General features: G+C 45.6%; 1 protein-coding gene across 6 annotated transcripts in view; it reads right to left on the reverse strand.

Annotated features, from left to right (window-relative positions):
• Positions 1 to 1,122: 1,122 nt before the first annotated feature.
• Positions 1,123 to 27,764, reverse strand: part of ASTN2 (astrotactin 2) — a 917,697-nt gene continuing 891,055 nt past the window's right edge. For 3 of the 6 annotated variants that reach the window (XM_049711017.1, XM_049711016.1, XM_049711015.1), the window contains 4 exons: positions 17,736 to 17,836; positions 15,841 to 16,024; positions 1,918 to 1,951; positions 1,123 to 1,834 (listed from right to left, as the gene is read on the reverse strand). In XM_049711017.1, the coding sequence (XP_049566974.1) occupies positions 1,616 to 1,834; positions 1,918 to 1,951; positions 15,841 to 16,024; positions 17,736 to 17,836 (538 nt within the window). In that variant the 3' untranslated portion in view covers positions 1,123 to 1,615. Of the gene's footprint in view, positions 1,952 to 15,840; positions 16,025 to 17,735; positions 17,837 to 27,764 lie in introns of all 6 variants that reach the window. The other 3 variants (XM_004269289.2, XM_004269290.3, XM_012532782.3) reach the window with 1 other exon arrangement.

A 27,764-nucleotide genomic window follows, 5' to 3' on the forward strand; every position in this document is an offset into this window, starting at 1 on the left:
TCATACTTACAGAAATGTAAATCCAATAATAGTAAAATTTCTTAAAAGAGCATCTTTGAGCTTAGATTGTTGGAGGTTGAGCAGATCTTTAGGCACCTGAGGCGTTTGGAAGGATCTCCTTCTGCTTTATTTCTCCATATGGATTATTACGGTCCTTTGGTGGGAACTCAGCACGTAGGTTTTGGGGGAGGGGATTATGGACCTCATCAGCACTCGTCAAAACCGAGAAATACGCTTATTTTCAACTGCTTTTATTCTACTGATATTCAGCATTTTCCCCTCTGAATTCCCATTGCACCCTTCACTCTAACAGGTGTCATCCCCACGTCATGAAACACCTGACCTACATCCCATTTCCTCCAGCAAGCTAGCGTCTCTGAGCTACTGCCAGGAAGTTAAGGACATATACAGCCTCTTTGTATTCATTCCCCTCCCCAGGAACACAATGGAAGTAAACAATTACCATTTAAAAGTAGACTTAATGGTGGAAGGTTTCCCTCATTACCTCAGATCCAAACTGCCGTCACTTCTGGAAAAGGACAGCAGGCACCGTCTTCAAAGCCTTTTCCGGTCCGACCTCCATTCTGGCGCTGGAATGGTTTTTCTTAAAGAGCAAGTTGACTCCTCTGCTAACGTTCCGCAGTGGCTTTCAGTTACTTCAAATACTGTCAAACTTTTTGTCCACGGCTTCCAACGCTCTGCCTAGCTCCCAGCCTTACCTCTTGCTTCTTCCTACTTTGATCTCTAGTCTCAATGAAAGTGCTTGCAGCCCTCGAAGGAGTATACTTTCTCTTATCTCTGGGCTTTTATTCACAGTGTCCCACCTGCCTGGAGCAAATCCCATTCTCCTCCCCCCATCTTTTGGGCGTAGGCATCACTTTTTCAGAACCCCTCCAGGCTGTCTCACGACCCAGCAATGAGCTCAGAGAACCTCCATTCTTCCCCTACCACAGCCTGAAGTAACTGGCTACCTCTCTATAATTTCCATTGGACTGTACACTCCCTGAGGAGAGGGGACATCTCTGTCTTTAGTGGCGTGCCTAGTGTACAGGAGAGAACAAATAAATACCTGTTGAGTGAACAGACGGAAGTCCCCCATCAGTAAGAAACAGCACCCGAGCAGAAAGAGAGACAATAGGAATTTTTAATGCATGGAGAGCCCTGCAGGGACTCTGGGCAGACCCACAGGCAGCAGGAAGAGGCAGGGGTCCTGCAGACTCAAACGTGTCCGAAAAACAAAGTCCTAGAGACCCAAGCTTCCTCACTGCAACGATCCTCGGGGATGCCCTCCTGCTGCTCAAGAGGTCCAGTTGTCTCTCCATAGGTCTCCTGCTGGGGTCCACGGCAGGAAGGAAGCTGAGTGTAGCAGGAGGGAGGAAGAAGGGGAAAGGCCTCTTGGTCTCCACCTGAAAGCTCCTGCCTCGGGACTGACCACCATCCAGAAGAAAGTGTTTAAAAAGGAGAGACCGTGATAGAGTCAAATAAGATCTTAGAAAAAAATAAAAGATAGGGGGAAATGAATAACTCCAGGGGTTACAAAGTTCTCTGTCGGCTATCCACAAGAGAAAGAGTTTGCTTTGGCCTTGCTGGCAAGCCGCATCCGCCAGGCCCGTCCTCAGCTGTCCCCCAGCCCACCCAGGCCCCAGGATCCACGAGAGCACCGCTCCCCCTCCCACGGAGAGTCTCTGTGCTCACGGAGGGCAGCACCCTCCCTCACCGGCCCTTGGACTCCCCATACGTGTTTCGGGCCATGGACACCATCTTCTCCTCGCATGTGATTTTGGTGTCCTTGAGGACGCTGTACCACACCATACCCACAGGCCGGACCTCCTCGCTGCGGCAGAAAAGGTAGGGCACGGTGTCCACGCGGCTCTGGATGTAGGCGCTTCGGAGGAGGCTGGAACAGTGGCTGCTCACCTTCTCCAGACGCCGCAGGATCAGGTGGGCCTTCCTGGAAGACAGAGGAGGCGGTAATGACGGAAGGGGCCTAGATCGAGCACCAGGCCTTTGAGGGGGGTGAGTAAATGTCAGCAGACAGATGAGGACTTCTTGTCCCAACAATCCCCTAGCCGTGCCTGACTTGAATGTGGTACTTTGAACGCCTGTTCAAAATTCCCTTGGAACTTGTCCTCTTTAACTGTGCAATGTGTAAAAAGTAGAAGAGCGGTATAACCTTTGACCTAACGCTTTCACTTCTGAGATACAAGCGTTACAAGGTAAGCAGCCTGAGGACTCTGACCAAGTAAGTGTAAATTATTATAACAATGATAAATGACGACAAGAACAACAACTAAAACGTATTAACACCATGAGCTAGATGCTGGGTAAGTACTTTACATACATTTAAAAATTTCTATATAATCTTCACAACAGCCCTGAAAATATTGTTATTTCCACATATAGTCAATGGCCATGGAGCCCAGGTTTCAGAGAGGTGACACTACTTGACCAAGGTCAAACATCAGGTTGACCATTGAGCTGGGCATTTGGATCTAGGCCTGAACACCCACCAAGTCCCCCCCTCTGTCCGCTTTCTTACTTTTCTAATTCTCTCATACTCTTTTCTCATAGTCAGAATAAAATCTTGTCCTCTGTGCTTCTAAATTCATGAAAGCCTTTATATGTATATACCCAAATCAGAACTTCTCTATTTCATTTTTCTTATCTCTAAAATAGTGATGGTGGCCTAACTGGCTATGAGATTAACTAAGAGAAATGCCCAAAGGCTGGCCCTGAGTAAGCTCCCATTAATCATAGCTTCTATTATAGAGAATTGCTGTGATGATGTCTCAGGGTCAAGGTCATACTGGACACTAGTCTCAGCAAGAAGCGCCCTGGACTGTGGGGGTCATCATTAGGCACTTATCTAGAGCTCTTTCTGTAGCACCAGACAGCAGATCCTCGGGGAGACCCGAGGCTGCAGAGAAAATGAAAGCAAGCATCTTTGCGATCACCTAGTCCGAGGCTTCTCAACAGGAGCGCCACTGACACGTGGGCTGGATAATCCTCTGCTGTGGGGACAGTCTTGCAGGACATTTAGCAGCACCACCAGGCCTCTGCCTCCAAGATACCAATAGCACCCGCAGCCCCAGGCATGACAATAAAATTGCCTCCAGACATCGCCAGATGTCCTCTGGGGACCAAAATCACCCCATTTGAGAACCAGAGACTTAGTCGGACCTAATCTCATTAAAGATGTGGAAACTGAGGAGGCTTAGAGAGGGAAAGGAATGACCTTTTCGCGGGCCATACCCTAAGTCAGCTTTGCTGTCCAGGTGTCCATCTCCTTGTGGAATCCATTTTTCTCTACATCTCAGCATCCTCAAGATGCCTAGGGATCCTGAGGGGCTAAATGAGAGGCTCTCTCCTGCTGTCCTCTCCATGCCCCTCTGAGACCCCAGGAGGGAGGGTGTTTTACGACAACAGACCCCACAAATGGGAGACTGTTTCAGGCACCTGCGAGGCGGCTGGAAAAGGGCTGGGCTTATGCGTGTAGCTTTTGTGGGCACGATTTATGAGGTGCCTTTCAAAAAGTCCTCTTTGTATAGTTCACCACTTGGGTGGAATATTTCCTGAGGTGCCAAGAATTCATAGCTTCATAATCACACTCGAGTTACCACTCGACCCACAGGCCTCTTTCACCTCTAGCAGGCGCCTCCGCAGGGGGAGCCCAAGGAGCTTACTCTCAGTCCTCCTTGTTTCAGTTCCTGCTCTGTTCCTTAGCAGCTCGGTGTCCTCGGGAACTTTACTTAACGTCTCCAAACCTGTTTCTTCACTTGACAAATGGGGCAGTTGAGAATTTAAAGGAGACAGAGTAATTGGTTGCTCCTTTACAGAGCATTTATTATACGGCAGAGCTCCCGATTCAGTAGGAAAAGACAGACAGATGTAAAATTGCAACACCCGTGGCAAAAGCAATGATAAAAGAAGGCGTGGGAGCTGTGGGAAACAGAGGACAGTGCCTAGGTAGGATTGGGAAATCCAAGAAGACTTCCTGTAGAAGGGGAACTTGTGCTGAGCCTCATTAATGAGTAAGGTTTAGGTAAAGAAGAGGGCACAGGCATAACAGGAAGCCTAGGTAAAGGCACAGAGAGAAGGGATTTCATGGTGAAATACGGTGTGCAAGTGGGCTCACAGTGGGAAACGGGAGAAGTGGCAGGAGCCCAGCCACTGGAGCTTAGAAGCCGGGGCATTTGTTGTATAGAGTAATGGTGTACCACACAGGCTCTAGAGCCTGGTTGCTCAGGTTCAAATCCTGCCTCAGCCACTTACTAGCTCTGTGATATTGAGGAAATTGTTTACCCAGCTATGCCTCAGTTTCCTTATCCATAAAATGGGAATAATGACTACATCTATCACAAAGGTCGTTTTAAAAATAAAAAAGAAACATTAAGGAGTCTGTCATACAGAGTGAAGTAAGTCAGAAAGAGAAAAACAAATACTGTATGTTAACACATATATATGGAATCTAAAAAAAAAAAATGTTTATGAAGAACCTAGGGGCAGAACAGGAATAAAGACACATACCTACTAGAGAATGGACTTGAGGACACGGGGAGGGGGAAGCATAAGCTGGGACAAAGTGAGAGAGTGGCATGGACTTATATATACTACCAAATGTAAAATCGATAGCTAGTGGGAAGCAGCCGCATAGCACAGGGAGATCAGCTCGGTGCTTTGTGACCACCTAGACGGGTGGGATAGGGAGGGTGGGAGGGAGACGCAAGAGGGAGGGGATATGGGGATATATGTGTACGAATAGCTGATTCACTTTGTTATAAAGCAGAAACTAACACACCACTGTAAAGCAATTATACTCCAATAAAGATGTTTAAAAAAACAAAACACTAATGAATCTGTAGTAAGCCCTCAATAGGGGTAAGTGGGGGGTTACTGAAGACTTTCAGGCAACAAAGTAGCAGGTTCAGAGACAAACTGCTTAAAAACGTTTCTAGCTGCATTGAGGAGAATGAAACCTGGGGAGGTCAAGACCAGCAGCGAGAACCACGAACAGCCGCAGCCAGGTGTCACGTGTTTCCTATCACCGCACTCAGGGGTGCTAGCTTGTTTCTCCCCTTGCTTTTGAAAAGCTACTTATTCTATTTCCTTATTTACAAAAAGGGAATAACATTTGCCCACCTCACGGAGTTGAAGCGAGGATTAAATAAGTTAATAAGTGTAAAACTCTCTTAGAAAAGTAGTTGGCACATACTAAGCCCCGATACATGTCAGAAAGTACATCACCATCACCACCACCTCCACCATCAGGATTTGTGTACTGGTTTAAGCTTTGAGCACTTATGTAAGTTAGTGGCAGGAGACAGACAGACAGAAATAGTAACAGCCTCTAATTTAGGGGGAGAGTTCTGGGTTGGAAAACATGCTGGGTGCTACGGGAATATATAAAGTGGGCACCCAATCGTTAGTTTGGGGGCTCCGAGAAATCTTGCCAGGGGACATAACATCTGAGCTAGGTCTTCAGTGACGAAACAAATTTTTCAGGTAGATGGGAAGGCAGAGGAGATAGCTCATCCAAAGTTGGGCTAAAGAGGGCATAAAGCATCAGTCTTTTGAAATGGTGAAGTGCACAGAATGGGTGAGAGACAAGTCGGTTTGGTAGAGATCAGACCATCCAGACTCTTTTGAGCCATGGTAAAGTATTCTATTTTTTGGGTGATGGAGAGTCATTGTCTGATTAAGTCATAAATACAAGATGAGGTTGGGAAGTACAAGTCCTCCAACATGACCAAATGCTTTGTCTCCAAGGGCCCAGCTATTTCCAAAGAGAGGATCTTGGAACTCAACTGGACCAAGCCTTTGTATGGATGGGGAAACTAAGGTTTGAAATTGGAAAATAATTTGCCTAAAGGAACACCTTAAGTTAGTAACAGAGGCAAAGCTAGAACCTGGGCCCCTAAGTATACAGAACTAAGATGAACTACTTGGCTCTGGAGACCCAGATTCAAGTCCTAGTTCTATAACTCAGCTATGTGGGTCATGAGCAAGCTCTTCACACTAACTCTTAGTTACTGCAAAGTCAAATGGGAATAACAATGTTTCTGGAAGATGAGATAACCTGGGTAATTTGCTTAGCTCTCAGTAAACGTTAGCCAAGATTCAAAGTAGTATTTTATAGTAGATAGGACATAGACTCCAGAGCCCCTTAAGGCAAGCCACTTCTTCTCCGTGAGCCTCAGTTTCCTCATTTGTAAAATGGGGACAGAGACCATTACTTTGCAGTGCCGCTGCTAGGCTGGAATGAAGTTACCGCCATAGGCATCTAGCACAGGAATTTGCATATAATACGCACTAAACCAAGGTCAGTTTGCCTAACTGTCCCCTGCTCCTTCTCCACTGTACGCTAGGCCTCAGCACCCTGGTTTGCAATGAGACAACAAAGGCAGAAGAACTCAGAAGGTGAAGCCATGAAGAGAAGGGTTGGAGGTGCTCAAAGGCCGAGGAGGGGGACATGGGTGAGAGACAAAAGGTGAGAGTGCTAGGTGATAAATTGTAGGCAATGGAGATTCACAAACCAAAGGCCAGGCATGCACCAAGCTTTGCCTGGAGGGGGAAATCACAGGTCAGAAGGACCACTTTTCTCAAATACCAGAAATGAAATCTTCCTCCTTGGAGACAGGACCCAGGCCTGGTGGGATAGGAAGTCAGAGGTAAAGGAGGGACAGCACACATTCATTTATCACGGTCCCAGAAGGCAAGATTGAGACAGGAATGGCTTGTGAAGGAGTCAGCAGCTAGACTCAGATGCCGCTTCTTCGGGGAACTGTAGAACCTTGGAGTGACCATTCTCTTCCCATCACCATTACCCGATCCACTGCTGACACAGTTATCGGACACAGACCTAATTCTAAGGGGGCCTTGGAATGGAGAAAAAGAGGACAGACAGTAAGGAAACATCCCCATTGGCCTCTCTCCCTCCTGTCTGTCTCCTGAGCTGAGCTTAAAAGTCTCTGTGTTAGCCGACCTCAAGCTTAATGAGAGTCAAGGGCATGGTGTAGTTGCAAAAAACTGGAACACAGGGCTTCCCTGGTGGCGCGGTGGTTGAGAGTCCGCCTGCCGATGCAGGGGACACGGGTTCGTGCCCCGATCCGGGAGGATCCCACATGCCGCAGAGCGGCTGGGCCCGTGAGCCATGGCCGCTGGGCCTGCGCGTCCGGAGCCTGTGCTCCACAATGGGAGAGGCCACAACAGTGAGTCCCGCGTACCACAAAAAATAAATAAATAAAAAACCAAAACAAACAAAAAAACTGGAACACAACCTCTGGAAGTTGAGAAGGCAGATTAAGGGAAATAATGACTTCCATTTACGCTGCCCTTGTCAGGCCACATCTGGAGAGCCCCACTCACTTTGGTAAGAGGGACATGTGCAAACTGCAGCCAGATCATGATGCTGAAGGTTGTCTCAAAAGCAAGTCTTCCGTGGAAGTGCTGGAAGCAGGAATCAAGTGTCACTGAAGCGGGGATTTAGGAAGATGGCTATGTTGTTCTAGTAACTGAAAACAAGAGGGGGAAACCCTGAGGGTCAGGGATGATAATGACTACAGGTGACTGAGGACCTACTATGTGCCAGAAACATCACATAGGCAACATCATCTTAAGTGTAATCCTCACTGCAATTCTAGAGTGCATACTTTAGTCCCAGTCTTCAGGTGGTAAAAGTAAGCCTCAGGCTGGTCATACGATTTGACTAGGGTTAACAGAGTAAGAACAGCATCTCAGATCGCTTCAGCAAAGCAGCTAAGTGTTAACAAACCACTCAAAAACTAACAGAAGGCACACACACACACAATAAAAAACCTTAAAACTAAAATCTTCTAAATGTAGATGGGGTCTTTCTATACCTCCAGTGGGTTCCCCTTCACTGGAGATGATCGAATCGAGCATGCCTTAGAAAAGAGTCTGTCTTAGTCTGTTTGGGCTGCTATAACAAAATACCATAGACTAGGGAGCTTACAAACAACAGAAATATCTTTCTCATATCCTGGAGTCTGGGAAATCTGGGATCTCGGCAGCGGCAGATTTGGTGTGGTGGTTGGTGAACCACATCCTGGTTCACAGAAGGCACTTTTTCACTGTCCCCTCACATGGCAGAAGGGACAAAAGACTCTCTGAGGCCTCTTTTATGAGAGCACTAATCCCATTTATTAGGGCACCACTCCTATGACCTAATCAGTTCCTAAAGACCCCTTCTCCTAATTACATCACCTTGGGCATTAGGCTTGCAATACTGTATATGAACTTTGCAACGGCACCAACATTCAGACCACAGCAGAATCTAACGGTAGTGGGAGCTGGAGCAGATCTCTGTTGCTTTTGTTTGTTTGTTTGTTTTGAATCTCTTGATTCACAGAGAAATATCATCTGACGAGCAGTTCACAAGAGAACATGCTGTGACAACTGTCATAGCATCGGGTTCCTGAGATGAGAGGAGCACATTCACTGAGATTCTACTCATGCTTCAAAGCCACGCTAAAATTTCATCTTCAGGAGGTCTTCCAGATCTTCCCAGCTACCCTAAGTCACGTGTTCCTCTTTGTTGCTGAAGCATTTCATTTCTCTGTTGAGATTCATACTATATTATCTGTTAGTTGTGCACATATTTTGGGATGCAATGTGTTATATTGGATAGGACACTAGTTTGACATCGGAAGACAATACTTTGAATCTGAGCTCTGACACTTACTAGTTGTGTAACTTTGAACAATTTACTTAACTCCACTGATTCTCTGTTACTTCGTCTTCAAAATTAATTGTTCAGGAGATGAAATGAGATAAAAATGACTGGGCCAAAATAAATGTTCAACTAATATTTCCCACCTTCTTCTTGGACAGTATACAGTTCCCCTGGTATCTAGCTCCTCCTGATTGTGCAAGGAGAAGGGATTAATAATTTTCAGTCCTTAGCTTTCAAAATACAGCACTTTTCTAGCAGAGTTTATAAAGGGAATGAAACAACACAGGAGCATCACGTGGATCTAAGGAAGTAATCGGGCAAGTGGGCAAAATATTTACCCAGATTTGTTTATAATAGAAAAGAAGTTGGAAGAAATCTAGTTGGTCTTTAGCAGAGGACTAAATTAATATGTGATGCATTCATATAATTAACTGGCTAAAAGACCCTTCAAAAAGACAACGTATTTACACATGCATCCATAGGAAAAGGCTTGTACATGTGTGTAAATAGGCAGAAAACAGAACAAAATGTATGTACTTCTTAAACATAGCAGAGTTGATGGAAATGGAACTGTGGTCTGTAGATGTCAATGTATCCTTAAGTCTGTACCCGTTTCCCTACTCATAAGCATATCCATGTCACATCCACATCGATATCTGGAGAAGTACGTGCACACTTAATTTTATCTCTGGGTGGGGATTAGGGGTTCAGGGGTACAACATTTTTGCTTGCCATTTTATATATATATATATCTGTCTCATTTACATGTTACAGAATGAACAAGAATTACTTTAGGATAAAATACAATAAAGGCATTTCCATTTTGACGACATGCATACACTTACACATATTTTAAAGCTGGTGTGATGAGTATGTGCAATGAAGTCATGGTTTTATGGCTTCCCAGTGGTTCACTGGGGTTACTTTCAGAATAAATCCACATCAAGTTTAACCTCAGACCACCCCCACCAAACAGAAAACCAGAAGCTCAGGTACTGCCATGTAAATATATTTCCTCAACATCAGGTTTGAAATATGATTTGTAAGGTGACTAGTGAAAATATTTACATTTGGCTTTGTTTCCTCCTTGTTCTCTCATAAGAAACCATGAGACCTTCCAAGAATTCATTCCTAAACTGATGGTAAGAATAACTGAGTCTCAATGAACCCAAAAGTATTTCAGTTTTGAACTGACAGAAACTTCAAGATAATTATGTACATTGCTATATTATCAGTGGGGAAAATGTTCTGTGGGACATTTGTTAAAAGTCATAGTTTGTCTTGTTTGTATTTATCCATTCTAAGACATCATCAATTTTAAGAGATGCTATTGATTTAATCACAGCCTTTCAAGAAAAGAAGAAAGAATACAACACTTAATGTGCAAATCTATTGTGCACAATCCTTCATGATTTCCGAAATATGCAGAAAAAATAAAAGTGCATCTGAGATGACAGGAATATGGCTCTAGAAGCCTAAATTTGCTCTTGCTCCCAACGTCCTAGAAATTCCGAGAGAGTGAATCCAAGATATCTAAGGAAAGAGCTAACATAACCTTGGACTGAAAAAGGTACACTGATATCCCAGGCTTGAATATTTTCACTAAGAACAAAGCAATGACAGTTCATAGCATGTGCTAATCCTTCTCAGATGGGAAAAGCTTCTTGTCTGGCTGTGTTGAGAAAGATCCCAGAATGAACCAATCCTGGGATGATTTCTGTGAGCTATTAGCAATGTCTGCCATGGAAGCAAGAGGGGCTGACATCAGAAATACACCATTTCTAATCTAGCCAGATAAATTCCACTGAAACAAATCTCTTCAAGTGCTTGCTTTCTTCTCCCTACTCTATCATTTTAATCAGACATAACTGAGAGGAATGAGAAGCTCAAGAGTGGTCAAGGGTATTCTGACTGGAGCAAATTTTGGTCCCTGGCCACCTATAAGTTCAGTTTTTCAATTCTCCTAATAGGAACCGTATGGCTGGGACAGCTGGGTGTCAGCGGGTCTTCTCTGAACAGCTGTTTGCAGTAACCTGTGGTTGCCATGGGAACCAGGCTCTGGAGGACATTGGCCTGATGGATTTATTAGGTAGCAGCAAGAGTCACCCTTTTGTCACTACATTTTATGGGGGTACATGACCACAAATCCACAGAGGAGTAGAGAACATTTTGGGGTTTGGTGATTATAGGCCAACAAAATCCTAATAGAGCTCATCCCATGATACCAGACCTCAGAGGGCTCCTGGGAAAAGCTCTTATTATCCTAGCCATCCTAGGTTCCTGAGAAACAAGCCATGCTGGGCTAGAGGTGAAAGGACACGCATGGTGTGCCTCTTCTCTGGTCTCTATGACCTTCAGGGCTTGCTGGTTCCTTGGCTTCGCAGCTGGAAGGGACTTTGGAGTCCAGTTCTTTCATGTTGCAAATGAGGCCCAGAATGGAGATGAAATTTGTCCAAGGTTACACAGCAAGTGGGTGGCAAAGCTAGGACATGAACTCAAGGCAGAGTCTCGCTCTCTCTCCTTTACACTTTGATGTTCTGCATACTTGCTAACCCTTAAGAAGCACGGTACATTTGCCCACAGTGATCCTCTGTTTCAAACCTTTACCCAGCTTTTGGAAGAAAGAACAACTCATGAACAGGGCTCGTTAGAGCCATTATGATCTGACCTCTGCTGAACTCTTCAGCCTTGTTTTTTTCCCTTTTCCTTCTCACCTTGAACTCTCTGCCCCACTGAGATTTATCCTTCCTGACCAAGGTATATTCTCTTACCCCACCCTCCCTCACCCTTGCCCTGGTTGCTCCTTCTACTGAGAGCACTCCTCCCCTTCCACCTGGAGGACTCCTGTTCGTCCTTTACTTCTGAGCATACACTTCACTTTCTTCTCCAGGAATTCTTCCTTGAGCTCCAGGTCTGGATTAGCTGCACCGACAGCTGCATCCAGAACCGTGTCACCCAAAGGGTGCTTTTTAACAAGCCACACTGGCGTCACTGAAGAGCCTGTCAGAAATGCAGACTCTCAGGCCTATCCTAGACCACGGAGTTGATCTGAATTTTAACCAGGCCCCTGAGTGATTCGCCGGCACACTGAAGTTTGATAAACGTCACTCTAAAGCACACTGCTCACCCTCCTTATACTGTGTTTCTTGTGACATATTTCACTGCACCTGCCTGCTGACCAGTCTTTTTCTCACTAGATGTTGAGCCTGGTAGAGGCAGGAGCTGTCTTCTTCGCTCATCTGTTTCCAGCCCACAGCACAGGGTCTGGCACAGAGTAAGCACATTAAATGGATCGATGAATCCATAAATTAATAAGTGAGGATATCCTCAAGTCTCTTAATATTTGCAAGGACAATGCATTTTTTTTATTTTTAGAATGTTATTTTTAAGCTAGAAAAACCTTAGAGTTTGCGGAATTCAGTTGTTTCCAACTGTGATCTATATAGATCCTTGATAGCTCAGGTAGACCTCAGGGACCCTTGGGATTGGAGGGGGGAAGTTGAAGAGGAGACCCAGCAGGGGGGCTCCAGGCCACCCACTCTAGCTTCTACCAGAACAACTCTGTAGTCATCTGGTTCACACATCTACTCATCCCATTATTCAATTATTCAATAAGTAATCATTTAGCACCTACTTACAAGAGTTGAATGGGACATAAAGGATCACTAGCTATACATAAACTGACATTGTAGTGGGGATAATATCTTATAGATAACTCAGAAGTAAACACATAAGCAATATAGGATACTAAAACTAGTAGATACGACACAGAAAATTAAAACACGAGGGTGTGATAAAGTGAATGGGTAGAAATTTTAGAGGATTCTCTGAGGAGGTGACTTCTAGCTAAGACCTGGGGTTCTTTGCAAGTTTTATTTAGAAAACAGCGTTTTCACTGCTAAGAAAAAAGAAAAAGTACTACTATCGCCTTGTTAGGGGAACCACTGACCAAAACCACCGCCCTGGCCAAGCCCTATAGTAACCACTTGCATGAGTTATCTTACAACAGGAGGTCCTGGTAAGGAACTCAGAACTAACAAGCTACCACCAACTGGAAGAATTCGGGAAAGGCGAAAAGGAGAGAGGAGAAGCCAGTTCATATGTCCTACAAACCTCCCAGAATCCTTCTCGCTGGAATCCATCTTGGCTGAGCGATGCTCGAGTGCCACCAGGAAGGACCCTGAGTGAGAATGATTGTCCAGAGACAACTCATAAACTAACCCCATTACCATAAAACCCGAGACTGCAAGCCACGTGGCAGAGCAGTTCTCCTGGGTTCCCTTACCCTGCTGCTCTCTGACCAGGCGCCCCTTTTCAATAAAGTCTCTTGCTTTGCCAGCACATGTGTCTCCTCGGACAATTCATTTCTGAGTGTTAGACAAGAGCCCACTCTCGGGCTCTGGAAAGGGACCCCCTTCCTGCAACAATTTTATAGATAAAGAGACTGAGTGCCAGAGAGGGCCACAGGCCAAGGTTGCACAGTCAGTTTATTAGCAGTGCCAGGATGGATTAGGGTGCAGCTGCCTTGATTCCTGCTGATGCCAGTGTGGGACACCAGAGGAATCTCAGATTCCCTCAGGAGACTAGAAAGACCAAAGAAGGAGGGAGCTGGGTGGCACAGTGGGTGTTGGCATATAGTGGCTGGTGACTAGCTGGCCGGAGGTGAACGGGTCCATTACTGAGTGGGTTGTTCTGCCTCTGTGGGCGACCAGAAAGCCTTTCCAGAAGATTTATGTCCTGGAAGGACCCCAGAAGATGATAAAGACAAAGTCAGGAGTGAAGCTCTGGTTTAGCGTCCACCTAAAATCCCTGAACCCTGTGGGAAAGCCCAATAAAGCAGAATGCCTTTGCCTGTCCCCAGGCAAGATGGCAGCCGAGATGACTCACGCAGAAGCTTTCATCTGGGGCTCTGTGCTTCTGTCTGTCTGCTCTCTTTTAGCTTTTATCTAAAGAACATTTCTTTCATGTGAAAGGGAGAAAGTTACAATCCAGGACCCAGCAAAACAGATAAGGCCCCGCCCCAGGGAAAGAGCCTTTTTATCCCTCAACCAAGCCTTGAATTCTTGGGGTTTACTGCAAGTGTTGTAAGGGCTCAGGGTGAAAGCTCGGGGCAGAACCGGACTCCATAGCAAACTCTGCGCAGCTCATTTAACCCTGTGGGGCCTCCAATTCCTTTTCATTCATAAAATGGGGAGGATACCCTACTTTGCCTAGTTTACAGGGTAATTTTAAAGCTATTTAAGGCATAACACGCTGCGCTACTGAGTATCTCAGGAAGTCACGCAATCCTCTCCAGTGCCACAGACACTAGCACAGACCCAGGGCACTGCACCATCTCTCCTGGATTAGCGTTACAACAGCCTCTATGGCCTCACTGCCTCCTTCTGGTCTAGACACCTCTAGTCCAGGCTTCTAACTGCAGTCAGAGGGATCTCTATCCCTTGAAGATCTGATAACATCTCCCCCCTGTGAAAAACACTTGAAAAGCTTCCCATTACCCTAGAGAGATAATCCAAACTCTTTAACCCTACTTACAGGGCATTCGGAACTGGCCCTTGCTGACCTCTCCCTTCTTATCTCTTCCCACTCCTGCTGTCACACACTTGGCTCCAACTACACAGAAATTCTTTCAGTTCCTCCACACAGTGTTTACCAAAGTGTAGAAGGAGTTCCCCTGGGGCAGGAGAAAGGATTTTAGGTGGTACTCAGGAAGATCACAGATCCAGTATTAAACAACAATGAATCACACTGAGGAAAAGCATTTCGATTCCCATTTTCACTCTTCCCCTCCTCCAGATTACTTTAAGAAAGAGAGTTTTAGTTCAGGACTGTGTCTTAAGTACTTCTCTAACACTTGCTAATCTCCCTTTTTAAAGGGAAAGCCTCAGGCTCAGCTAGGCTTGAACTACATTGTTTTCTGGTTTTGTTTTTCTTCCATTGTACTGAATGCTTAAGTTTAATCTTTATTAAGGGTAGATGGTGCTAGTTTTCCCTTTACAAAATGATACAGTGTTTTCGTTTCAAATGTATTTTCAATAAGTGGACCTAAGGAAGAAATAGAAAATAAATGAACTGCATATGGTATGGCGATATGACAAAAATCATAAAGGTGGCAGGCAAATGACCAAAATTTAAGAGGAAAACCCCTGCCTATGTAGTATTTTCTCCTCTGAACATTTCACAGGCTACTCCTTTGGCCCTAACCCCTCCAATCCTCCTCTCCCGCCAGTGGTCTGACCTTAACTCACCCTTTAGGCCTCAGAGTCTCAGCCTTTATGGGGGCTTCACTGCGTTACCTAGACCGAGTGTCTATGCCTTGCTTCCCCAAAGGGCCCCTTTCGTCTATTCTTTTGACCCTTATTATTCCTGTTCTTTGCAACTGCTTGTTTAATTACCTGCAACAGTAAGCTATGCGTAGATAGGGACTGTTTCTACATTTTTAACACTGCATTATCAACTACCGACCTAAAAGAGGGGCTACTAAGCTTGTGTTGAATAAATGAATGGATGTCATTGTTGGGTGCAAGGCATGAAATGCAGCCACCGTTTCAGATACTACTTTGTGACGCTTCGGAAGATAGTGACTGTGTGTTAGTTATGGTTGAATCCTCCATGGCAACTATCACAGTGGTTGGCATGGTCAGTGCTGGTGACAAAAAATTGTGCCTTAGTACGTGTTGAAGTTATGAATGTATTTAGTCTTGGTTACCAATGGGCTTTATCCAGAAAAAAAAAAAAAACCTCGGATTTCTTATGAAAGAGTAGGAGAAGCCCTAGATTAGGGGCCATGACCCTGTCACCATGCTCTTCTCACCATGCTCTTCTACGATGCTGATTAGGACATAACCCCTCAAGGAAGCTATGCTTCCCTTCTCTAAAACTGCAAGTGGAAGGTGAATAAGGGGAGATTGACTGAAAGAACACTGAGGTCTCTGATCTGACATTCCAGGAGTCTAAGAAGCTAAAATTCCAAGACTCTTTCATTCTCCCTACCCACTTCCCCTCTCGAACCCTGACATGACCGGGGTGACTGCCACTCTTATTTATTTCATAAAGCCCATTCCCAGCCTATGGAAGAAAGGCTCCAGTAAAGTCAAATGGAAGCAAGAAGAATTTACCTCCCCACTCGCGCTCATATGCCCACGTACCTGGGCCCCAGCTCATCCTCACTCCTCCAGACAAAGTCACCAAACTTCTCATAGTGAGAGTTGTAGTGGTGCTGGACTCGAAACAGCATGGAGGCGGAGACTTCCATCAGTGTGTTGTAGGCAGTCTGCTGCTCCTTCCCGCTTGTGTACCCATTGTACAGATTGTAGATCTTGTCAGCTATCTCTGGGGAGGAAGAATTGCAGGCACAGATCACCGGACAGTAGGAAAAAGGGAGGACAAAAGCATGCCTTGCAACTAGGAAGGCATATTCATGCAGGAGTTCACTAGTGTGGTCTTTGGGGACAGACAAACCTTAATTCCATCCTGAATATGTCATTGACCAGCTGTGTTCAGTTTTCCTATCTATCAACCGGAGATAACGATATATAGTCTGGAGAGGCACTGGGAGGACTAAATTAAAACATGCATGTAAAGCACTCAACACTGGGTCTGGCACAAAGTTAGTGCTTGTAATTGCACTCACTAACATAAGTTTTGTGCCTATGATTTAACAGAAAATTCCAAACAAGTGCAGAGGCTTAAATAAACTGTCTTGGGCTCATCTCAATAGTCAACTTCTATCTCCTCTCTGCAATACTCCCAGCACATTTCTGTGATCAGGTCTAACAGCTCTCCATTCAAAAATCTTTCAAAGAAAATCTAGACTCTTCTGTTTGCCATTCATGGCAATTTCTACTCCTTCAGTCATTCCTACTAATTGATGTAACTAAAATTCATTATGGGCTGCTCTCTTGAAGAGGAGGCACATTCTTTCATCTTTGAAGACTTTGAACAAAATTTATGTATGTTCCCACATCACTGCTAATGGCAATCGCTTTCAGGACAGTCTGGGGGACTTGGGTTCAGGATGGAAGGAGCATTTACTTTGTAAAGTTTTCTACCCTGATCTTTATTGTTCTTATTTTTTTAAACCATGTTCATGTGTTATTTTAAAATAAAAATACTTAAAAAAACTACGAGGAAACCATCTCAAATTCTCTCCCTTTTGAGACTCAGTATCTCACCATCTCCTCTTGTCTGGTAGGTAGCACACAAACATCTGTCATCAAGCTTATGACTGAGCCATTTGAAGAAACGTCTCTCTCTCTCTCCCCCTAGAATGTGAACTCCTGAAAGATGAAGAGCATGTCTCTTCTGCATTCCTTGTACCAGGGTTCTTAGAAAATATCTGCTCAACTTGAAGTGGACCACCAGGTCTCATGAGCTACCATCATGTTTTTGTAGAAACTGTGTCTACACATTGTCTAAGAACTAAGTATATGGTAGCTCTGATTTATTGGTTCCATTTTTTTTGACAGGTGTTTTGCCTAATGTTTACAACTCCATGGACAAGGAACAGCAGAAAAGGTTTCATCTTGCATGTTAATTCTGACTGATAGTGACTGACTCTAGCTCTACGCTGAGGATTCTGAGGCCACCCCTGGGCTAGATGGGAAGGTGTGCCGTGATCAGCTAATGATATCTGCCATGAGTGCAGCAAAGCCAAGTGGTCCTCTAGGTGCCACCGATTTGCCAGCTCTAGCGTAGCCTGAAGTGGAAGAAAGGGATTGGTCCCTAAAAGCCTAGGCCAAGGGGCAGAACACAGTCATGGGGTTCTGACTCTCCACCACTCCTTGCCTCTAAGTCAGAACACAGATTCTATAACAGAGGAGCAAGTCTTTTTACTGGCAAAGATACTGCTGGTCCGTCTCAATTTCCTTCATGGCTTTGATTAATTTATCTCCATGTTCCTCCTTAGTCCCTTGGCTTTCTTCTCCCTGTGCCAATATGTGTGTGAGGCAGGAAAGTAGTGGTGGTTAGTGACTGTTGGGTGCAGAATTTAGAGAGCGAAAATATGGGCGTTACCTCGGAAGTGAAGAAATGGGTCACCTACCTTCTGCTTTATTGTCATCTACCAGCGGACAGGCAGTCCTCAGGGTCACTGTGCTGAGCTCTGAGTGCCTCCCTCGTGTATCCACTGCATAGAGAGTGAACCTGTAGCACAACAAGAAAACAGAGCACAAGGCTGTGACTTCAGAAAAGGCCCTGGAAGTTCCAAAGAGGAACACAAAATCATAGCACAGGAATAATAGTTGAAAGAGCTCAGGGATGAGGGGCTTCCCTGGTGGTGCAGTGGTCGAGAACCTGCCTGCCGATGCAGGGGACACGGGTTCGAGCCCTGGTCTGGGAGGATCCCACATGCCGCGGAGCATCTAGGCCCCGTGAGCCACAACTGCTGAGCCTGCGCTTCTGGAGCCTGTGCTCCGCAACGAGAGGCCGCGATAGTGAGAGGCCCGCGCACCGCGATGAAGAGTGGCCCCCGCTTGCCGCAACTAGAGAAAGCCCTCGTACAGAAACGAAGACCCAACACAGCCAAAAATAAATAAATAAATAAACAAACTTGAAAAGAGGCCACAAGCAAAATTAAAAAAAAAAAAAAAAAAAAGAACTCAGGGATGCTTAGGCTGCAGGAAAATGATTTGGAAAGAAAAAAAAGAAAATTATTAAGCATGTATTGAACACCAACTGCCTTGCTGGGCATTTTGCACATAATCTCTTAATTTACAAGTAGCAAACCTAGAAGGCAGGGATTATTCTCACCTGCATTTCACCAAGGAGAAAACTGAGACTTAGTTGTGTATCTTTCCATGGTCTCACAGTTACCGGGGTGGGGGCAGAGCAGTCTGAATCCAGGACTTGAGAAGTAAACCCCGATGCTATCTTGTATGGCTTTATATACTCATTTATATATTCTTTCATTCATTTACTTAACAAATTTTAGTTGAGCATTAACTGTGTGCCAGGAATTATTTTAGGTGCTAAGATTATAAAGATGAGCAAGAGAGTTAAGGCCCCTGCTTGCATAAAGCTAAACAAAAAGTAAGCAAAAAAATAGATAATGGTGAATGATAATAGATTAAAGTGAAGGGGGATGTGGCTGCTTTAGACAGTTGTGTCCACAAAGGCCTTCTTGTTGAGAGGTTTGATCTGAGACATGAAAATGAGAAGGAACTAGCTTATGGGAGGAAAAGCATTCCAGGCAGGAAAAGCAGTTAAGTACAAAGGTCCTGAGGCGAGAAGGATCCAGACTGTTGGAGGAGTAGACGGTTTGTGCAGCTGTAGCAAAGAGAGATGAGTGGGAAGATGGGTGGGTGGGGCCCCTGTGGGCCATGATAGAGTCTGGGAGTTATTCTAGGTACAAGGCATGTCCCCAGCTTTCAGCGTTGTTGCCTGCAGCCCCATGCTGTACTGGGGGGAATAGGCAGCCTGTGTGGTATTCGACGGAGAGAATTGGTAAACTGCAGACCTGGTGGATTCAGGTCCAATCCAGGGCACAGAATTCTTTCTAGAGTAGACACGGTTGTCTGGCCTACTCTGAGAAGGCTCTCTGACCCTTCACACCTCCAGATCTCCAAGTTCTGAAGTTTAAACAAAGTCAAAGGAGTGAGCAGACTTTCAAGAAGAGGTAATCCTTGGAGGCCAGCGACAATCTGAATAGAAGGGAGAAGGGCTAAGCGTCTCAGCATCCTGTCCTTGTCATGCCATCCTCTTTCACCAGCGTTCAAGGGTAGAGCAGTAGCGTGGAGTGGGAATAGGGTTTTCTGGGTCAGGTAGAAGAAACTACAGTCCCAGGGGCCCTATTTCCTCTCCCCCTTCTCCAAAACCTCAACTTACCTCATGTTATAAAATGGGCATAACACTGTGACTGCCAGTTGTGGAATGATGAACCCTGACTGACTGCACATATTAGGTAGTTAATAAATATGAGCTGGTTGTCCAAATTAATTAATTTGTGCTGAGTCCTTAATATGTGTCAAGCAGGGACCTATGCAGTTTTATCTGCATTATTGCTATTAATTCCCCCAGATGATCCTAAAAGATAACTGCTATTACTCTCTTTATTTTATATACGGGGCTCAGAGAGGGAAAGCAGCTTGCCCAGAACCACACAGTAATTACTGAGACTGGCAGTTAAGTCTAGGTGTGTCTGACTCCAAAGCCCATGCATTTAGCCACTATCAGCTACTATCCTCTGACTAAAGGTCTGTGGATATCACCTCTGCACAAATACAAGTCCATTAGGTACACTTGCCAAACTCCAAATATGTTGAAACAGTGCCATTTCACATGTTTTTCTAATCTTATGAAAACCTCCTAAAATAATCACTCTCATTATCTCCATCTTTCAGAAGAGGAAACTGAAGATCAAAAAATTAGGCAATTTGTCCAAAATCACAGTTAGACAATGAGAAAACCAAGACCTGTATCCTGGTTTGTCTCACTCTAAAACCCATACTCTGAACTCTCAGCTGCCATTTTCCTGCTCCAGTTCCACCACTACTAGCTCAGAGGGTCTGAACCTGGAAATCTCAGAGGGCCTCTCAGCTTTAATACCTCATGACATGATAGTCCAAAGGCTGTGTTTATTAAAGGCACTATAAATCAGAACTTCTTGGTACAAGGGGCACAGTAAGCAGAAGCCAGTATCTTTCTGGAGAAACTACCATTTGTCTTTTTTGTGTGAAAGTCTCCTTTTTAAGAATAACTCGATTTCTCTTTTGAAGAACTGTAAGAGGTACTCATGCCATCCCAAGAATGTGTTTTTAGCTTATTCCTTGATATTGATTCTGAGTTTTGTCGTAACTCAGACGGTACCTTAGCCCCATCCTGCCTTTACTGGGAAGCTGGTGTTTTGGGCGCATATCGGAATTCATCAATCAGTCAAGCCAGGTGTGTGTTTCTGACGCCACGAGCCAGGCGGGCAGCAAGCCTCGTAACCATATACGCTCCATACTCTTTACTGCTATGGGCCACGGCCGCTAGGCCGGTGACAGACCCAGGGAGACACCTCCTAGCACTGCAGGAATGTAAGCACTGAGCTGTCCCACCAATATGCTGCAAAGGGAACTGGGGTGAGGGGTCAAGCAGGGAACAGGTCACCCAGAGCCCCAGAAGCAGAAGGAGCCTTGCAGACATTCAGCATCCATTCAAACCTTGGCTCTGAGGTTCACTAGCTGTATGACCTTGGCTGGTTGATTAGCCTCTCTGAGCCTAAGTCTCCCCAAATGTGAAACAAAAGAAACAAGTCCCTCCCTGAAGAATTGTCAGTCCAAGTGCAGGAAAACTAGCCCACTTCCTAAATGTAATGATAGGCACGGCTGCCATCTAATAAGTGCTCATCGGTGTTGGGTCCTTTGTATGCACTACTCCAGTTAATCTTCATAATGTACGCGTCAGGTACCATGACTGTTTGCATTTTATCAGTAAGGATGTTGGTTCCAAGAAGGTCAAGTAATTGACCTATTATTACATATTAAGTAAGTAGCAGTGGGGGACCAGAACTTAGGTCTGTCTAAATCCGAAGATTATACTCTTAACTACATTGTACTATACTATCTTGTCAAATCTCATTTCACCTTTTACCTTTCATCAGCTGGCTTGGAGTGCTGGCAAGGGTAAACAAGTGTGGGTCTAAACCTGATAGATGTGACTAAGAAGCCTAAATACGGAATATTTCGGCCCCATCTTCAGATGCAAGCCAATCTAGTCATCTTCTTTCTGGACCTTTTGGGTTCAGCCTTTGGCGTGAGAACAACAGCATTACGATGTGGGGATTATCTCTCTCCACCTGTCATATCTCAGCACTGTGAGTGGAGCTCAGTTCTAGCACTTACTACGTCCAGTATTGTCTCAGTCAAGGGAAGCAGTAGGTGACAGAGGAAGAAGTCTGGTCTTGGAGATGGCCAGGCTTGCGTTCACTTTCCATTCTATTCCCTGGCTCTGTGACCTTGGACTAGTCACTTTACCCCTCTGTGCTTATTTCACCTCTCCGCATCAAGCATCTGTGGTAGGGAGGCTGCTGTCCATTTCACAGGTCAGCGTGGATGAACGTGAAAGGTAAGTGCTATACAAGGTGAGTTATGACCAGTAAGAAGGGTCGGAGGCAAGATCATAGTCAAACTCCAGGATGTGAGAATTAGTAAGTGGCAAAGGAGGGAGGTAAGGAGAGTATTGGGTAACACTGTGTAAGCACTTACTACCCACACGACATCTAGGAAGTGGCAGAGGCAGAATCCAAACCCTAGCCTGAAGCTTGGGTACAGCTATATCCCTGGCACTTAACACAGTACTAAGCATATGATAGGCACTTTAAATATTTGAGTAAATGAATGAACTTGAGCATATCACATCGCATTTCTGAATTTCAGTTTCTGCATCAACAAGATGGGGCTAATTGTAGAGACAGTGCATGGCTGTCTCAAGAATTACGTAGAGTGATGTATGAGAAGTGGCTTGTAAGTTGCAAATTTTAATAAAGGCCATATAAAGAGCACTTATTTGGACAAGGGTACACATTTTTAAAATGCTTTCTTGGAGTATAAGAGAAGGAGATGCATTTCAACTGAGGGGAACATAGAAGGCTGTAGTAAATACGTGAATGAGTCTCCAAACATGAGGAGTTAGAAAAAATTTTAAACTGGCCAATTATGTTTCCAGGATGCTTCTGTAATATATTTCCTCCACCAAGAGGGTCCAGGGTCACCTCTCTATTTAGCCAAGCAGCATGAAGAGCAGCATGCTGGGAAAGAAGTAGTCTTAGGTTTTCAAATTATAAAACCTGGGTAGAATCTTGCTTTCCCCAATAGCTGGCTGAGCGTTCTTGGAAAGTCACTTCACTGTCTCTGAGCCTCAGTCTCTGCACCTGTAAAACAGGGTGAAGTTAACCGTATCTCACAAGTTTGGGATCAAGGCTCAATGATATACTGATTGCAGCATTGCCTGGTTCAATCTTTGCTCCCCAAAAGGTAGTTTCTATTTGTGTCATTAGAGTAACCCAACATGTCAGTAGAGGCCCCAGGATAGATGAGTCCTCAGGCCACCCTGCCAGTGGGGGTGGAGGGGTGCCGAAAGAGGAAGATGTCAGCCTTACGGGCCTGGGTCAGAAGCCACAAGGCCATGTGCTTTCTGCCTGTCTCAGCTGTAATTGTAGAACTGCTCCAGAGACACATCTGAAAGCTGTTAGCAGACCAGGCAGGGCTTGGAGGGGCTCTTTGAGAGGGGCAGAAAGTAGCAGCCCCTGATGTGGGGAAAGAGAAGAGGATGAGAAGAGAGAGGCAGGCTGAGAAACAGATATACGCATACACACCCACAAAACAGAGTGAAAAGGGGAAAGAGGGAGAGATTGAGAGAGGACACGGTCAGATCTGTGTTTCTCAGAAGGGTGCCGGCTACCTCAGCTCGGTTCTCTCATCTTTACCTGCTGAGGCAGGCTGAGATCCACTGAATGTGGACTAGAACCCCTGAGCCATCCCCAAACTCTACAACCTCACTTTACAGGTGAGAAAACCAAGGCCCAGAGAGGAAACAGACTTGCACAAGGACCCGCTGCCAATAATTTCAGAATAAAGACATTGGCTTTCCCGCCTCCTCCTCCAGCGCCCCTTCTAGACACCACCCTGCTTCTTGTGCAATTGACTGACTTAGCTCCACTTGCACCTATGGGATAAGTTAATTATAATAAGAGGAGACTCCAAGGATGAAGTGGGGGAATCCCAGGCTCAAGCCCTTGCTGCTCCTTTGTCTTTGTTTCAGGGGAAAGAACACTGGCCAAGGTGGTTGAAAACTTGAGTTTGCATCCCGGCTTTTCCAGAGGCTGTGGGTTGTGAGATCTCAGATGCCTACAGCTATAGGATCTTGGTGTATTGGGATTTCAATGTGTGGGGAAGTGCCTTGGGATTGACTACTCAAATGCAAAGTGTTCTTCAATGTTTCTTCACCATCTTCAGGACAAACTCCTTACCCCCCGCCCCCAGCATGACTCCTTGATGTTCCTTCATTTGACACTATCGGTTTGAGACTCTGTCACCGAGTCTCAAACTCTGGCCACAGATCCAGCCTTGTTTAACAACCTCTGCTTCCTACTCTGTTTCACAGTAGAACCACATCCAACTGCTAATGGATCCCACCTCTTTGCCTTCACACTTGCTGCACCCTCCATCTGGGTCACCCGACCCCTTCTCCACTTGACCCTCTCCACCTTGCCCTTGGAGCAGCAATCAAACCTCATCTCCTCTGGGGAAGCCATTCTCCCTGCACGGTGCCCTGTCACGGCACATGTGGCATGGCTAGGTCAGTGCCCAGACACTTCTCTCGTGCCCCCATGAGCATGTGAGTATCTTCAGGACTGGACTATGGCTCTGCCCATCTCTGTCCACCTACATCTGGTGCTCAGACACCTAAAGCACGTGGTGCTCAGCAAATACTTTCCAGAATGAATGACAGACTGAATGAAGGACTCAATCAACTCTAAGGTAGTAGTTCCCTTGTCTAGAAATCAGTTTCCCCATCTAAAATGAACAAAAGGTGATTAGATTAAAAGGCCATTAAAGGAGATAGAAAAACAGAGTGGCCCAACGCATGGCTTTGGAATCAGGCAATTTGGTTTTAAATTCTGGCCCTCCATTTATTGGCTGTGTGAGGCCTTGCCTCAGTAAACTCACCTGTAAAACAGGAATCGTAATATTAAAACCCATTACATAGGGCAGCTGTTAGAATGAGATATGGCAGGAGACTGCTCACCATTGATGCCTGGCACGTTAGCAGTCAATGAGAGAGAGCTGTGGGTATCATTACCAATATTATTATTACTATTATTACTGTTAGGCCACAGCCCAAGGCTCTGACACCCTCCCCCCACACCCAGAATAAGTTGTCCTAGTGGAGATTAGAGGAAGGGAGGTAGAAAGGAAGCTGTTGTTGGTCCCATCCAAGACCCCCGGAACCCCGTCACAGCAGGGGTGAGAGAATGAAACCAAGACATTAATTGGCGGTGAGAGCTTCTCATGGATCTGACAGGGGGTAAGAGCAGGGACAGGGGCTCAGAGGCCCACGTCAGAACTAGGTCCCCGAGAGGACGGGAAAATGCGTTTGAAGTCTCCAGGCCAACGCCTGCTCTTCCCCAGCCGCCGCGTGATTTAGGCATTCTGGGGAGGCAAAAGTCTCCTCTCTGATTTGAAGGGAAACAGATGTTTCCAGGCCAGAGGCCCTGGTCTTGTAAAATGCTCCTTCCCCCACACAGCTTTGGCAAACAACTTCCCGTTAGTTCATTCCCCCACAACCCCCCTCCACCAACTACCATCACTCCCCTCCCTGCCATTCCCAGCACAATGTGGAAGGCAGGGATGGTGGGAAAAACAATGAGTCCCGGCTCCAGCTTGGGGTCTGTGCAGTCAGATGGCCAGGGACACCTAACTGCCCTTTTCTGGGTCTCAGTCCCTCGTCTCTGCAAGGAGGGAACCAAACCAAGATGATCAGCACTGAGGGATGGGCTAGATCTGATCTTCTAGGGGCTGAGGATGTTTGCCTCTGAAAGAGTTGGTATGATCCATTCCAGATCTTTCTCCATTGGAGTCTATGGCAAAGAGTATGGACTTGCATTATCAGGCTCTGGGTTTGAGTTTGAACTCCATCAGCTACTGGGCAAGAACCATTGGGCCTTGGTTTCCTTATCTGTAAAATGGGGACCAAGGTTCCATCTCACAGGGTTGTGAGAATTAAATCAAAATTCAATCCCCCCAGTCAAATTAAAATGAATGAAATTGAGAACCGTACCTCTTTCCTTGGTCTACCCACGGTGCTCAGAACAGTCTGAACCCAGAGTAGGTATGCAATAATGTTTGTAACTGATTCTTGGCAGGAAGATCTGCTAGACACCTGACATTCCCAAGACTCAGGTTCTTAACCCAGTTCTGCTTGAATAGTAGAAAGAGAATTCTCATTTTCCTGATCACAAAGAAGCAGGATAGGTCATGATTAGAACAGACTTTGGAGCTTGACTACCTGAGCTCAAATGTTGGTTCTACACCGTACTATCTTTATGACCTTGGGTAAGTTAGTTAACCTCTCTGTTCTTCAGTGATCTTGTCGTTAAAGCGTGGATGATAATATCACCCCCTTCAGAGGGATGCTGGAGGAATAAAGAGCTCAAAAGAGCGCCTGGCACATGGTAAGTGCGAAATAAGCTTTCACCACTTTTCAATGTGTGTGTTTAAATTATGAATCTCTTCTATAATGATTTTAAAATGAGGCCCCACTCCCACCCCAATTCTTTGACATTGTTCCCATTGAGAGGCAGGAGCCTATGTCCCTTCACCTTGAATGAGGCAGGTTCATGAGTGCTTTTAGTAATAGAGCACAGCGGAAGGGACACTGTGTACCTTGTGAATCTGGGTCATAAAGGGCTAGACAACGTCCACCTTGCTCACTGAAACATTCTTGCTGGGAGCCCTGAGCCTCCATGCAGGACATCCAACTACCCTGGTGTGAGGAAGCCATGCCATGCAGAGAGGCTACGTCAGGCACCTCAGCAGCACGATGTTCAGTTCATTCCAGCCAATCCCCAGAAAGATGCGCAAAGGAGCCTTCAAGCAGTTGAGTCACCTCCAGCCTTTGAACCCTTGCAGCTGAGGCTCCAGACTTAAAGGAGCAAAGACAGCCCAACCTGCTGTGCCCTGTCTGAGTGCACGATCCACAGAACCATCAGCATAATCAAATGGTTGTTTTAAGCCACTGAATTCTGGGGTCATTTGTTATGTCATCAGTAGTCACTAGAACAATGTCCGAGCATCTAGGGCAGGAGTCAGCAAACTATGGTGCATAGCCAAAACTGGTCTGCTGCCTGCTTTTGTAAATAAAGCTTTAATGGAACGTAGCCACTCTTGTTTTCTTAAAATCTATTTTCTGTGGATGCTTTCACACTACAGTGACGGAACTGAGTGACTGCAACAGAGAACATATGGCCCACAAAGCCTGAAATATTTACTATCTGGATCTCTAGAGAAAAGTTTGCTGACCCCTGAATTAGAGCTTTGACAGTACTTAACATTAAAATCATTTGCTTACATTATTTCATTTGATCCCATTTGATCTGTAAAATGGTCATTCCCATTTTACAGATAGGCACAAGGCGTTCAGGTGACTTGTCCAAAGCTATTCTGACCCCAGATCTTCAGCAGCCTGCTGAAGATCTGGACTCCAGTTTCACCCACTGAATGGGCAGTGTGACCTTGGAGCATGCCCTGCCCTCAGGTTCCCAGCCCATGAAATGAGGGCATTGGGCAAGATGGTATGGACTGGCTGCCAGAATTCAGATGTCCGAAGTTTCCCCCAGCTGGGTGCTTTCCACCAGGCAAAATATCTCTATTAGTCCAGGTATATCAAAGTAGGACTTGAGAATGATTAGCCAGGGGCTGTACGGATACCACATGCAGCCCACCTACACTCCCCAACACCAAAACCCAACCTTCTTATCTCCTAACTCGGCTGACAACCCATGCTTTCTCCCAACATAAATATTTAACTCCAATGCCTGGCACAGAGAAACCGTCATGGTATTAAGGGCTCTAGCCCAGGTTTCTACTTTCAAAACAACCTAGTCTGAGCCGTGATTGGGAGGCCCTGCTTGGGACAAAGGTGAGGCAGTCTGCGGTTGGACTCCAAACATCAGCCCTCTACACTTGCACTCCTTTCAATCCCTCCAGCTCCATGAGAGAACGGGTAAAGAATCAGGGGAAAGGGAAGCCAGCAGAGAGAGCTCTGGGGGAAGGCCAAGTTCGGAAACCAGTGTGGGCCTAAGCTCAGGCAGAAGCAACAACAATCTAGAAACAGTGCTAGATATGCGCTGCTCTGACTGCCAAGACCCCCAAACTCACTGGGTTATGAGCATTACCCTAAAACCCACGGTGCCAAGAATACCAGAACTCAGAAACAAATGCTTCGTGTACTGACATTTAAAATGAAATAGATATGAACTGATTTACAATTAAACCATGTCGAGTGTATCTCCAATAACCCACTGAGGAACGAGTGAGTATCACAGCAGCTCCACTGTGTGTGTGCCTGCCGCTGGTGGAACACTGGATAG

This window comes from Orcinus orca, chromosome 6, assembly GCF_937001465.1.
Source record: "Orcinus orca chromosome 6, mOrcOrc1.1, whole genome shotgun sequence".
In the NCBI taxonomy this organism is placed as follows: Eukaryota; Metazoa; Chordata; class Mammalia; order Artiodactyla; family Delphinidae; genus Orcinus; species Orcinus orca.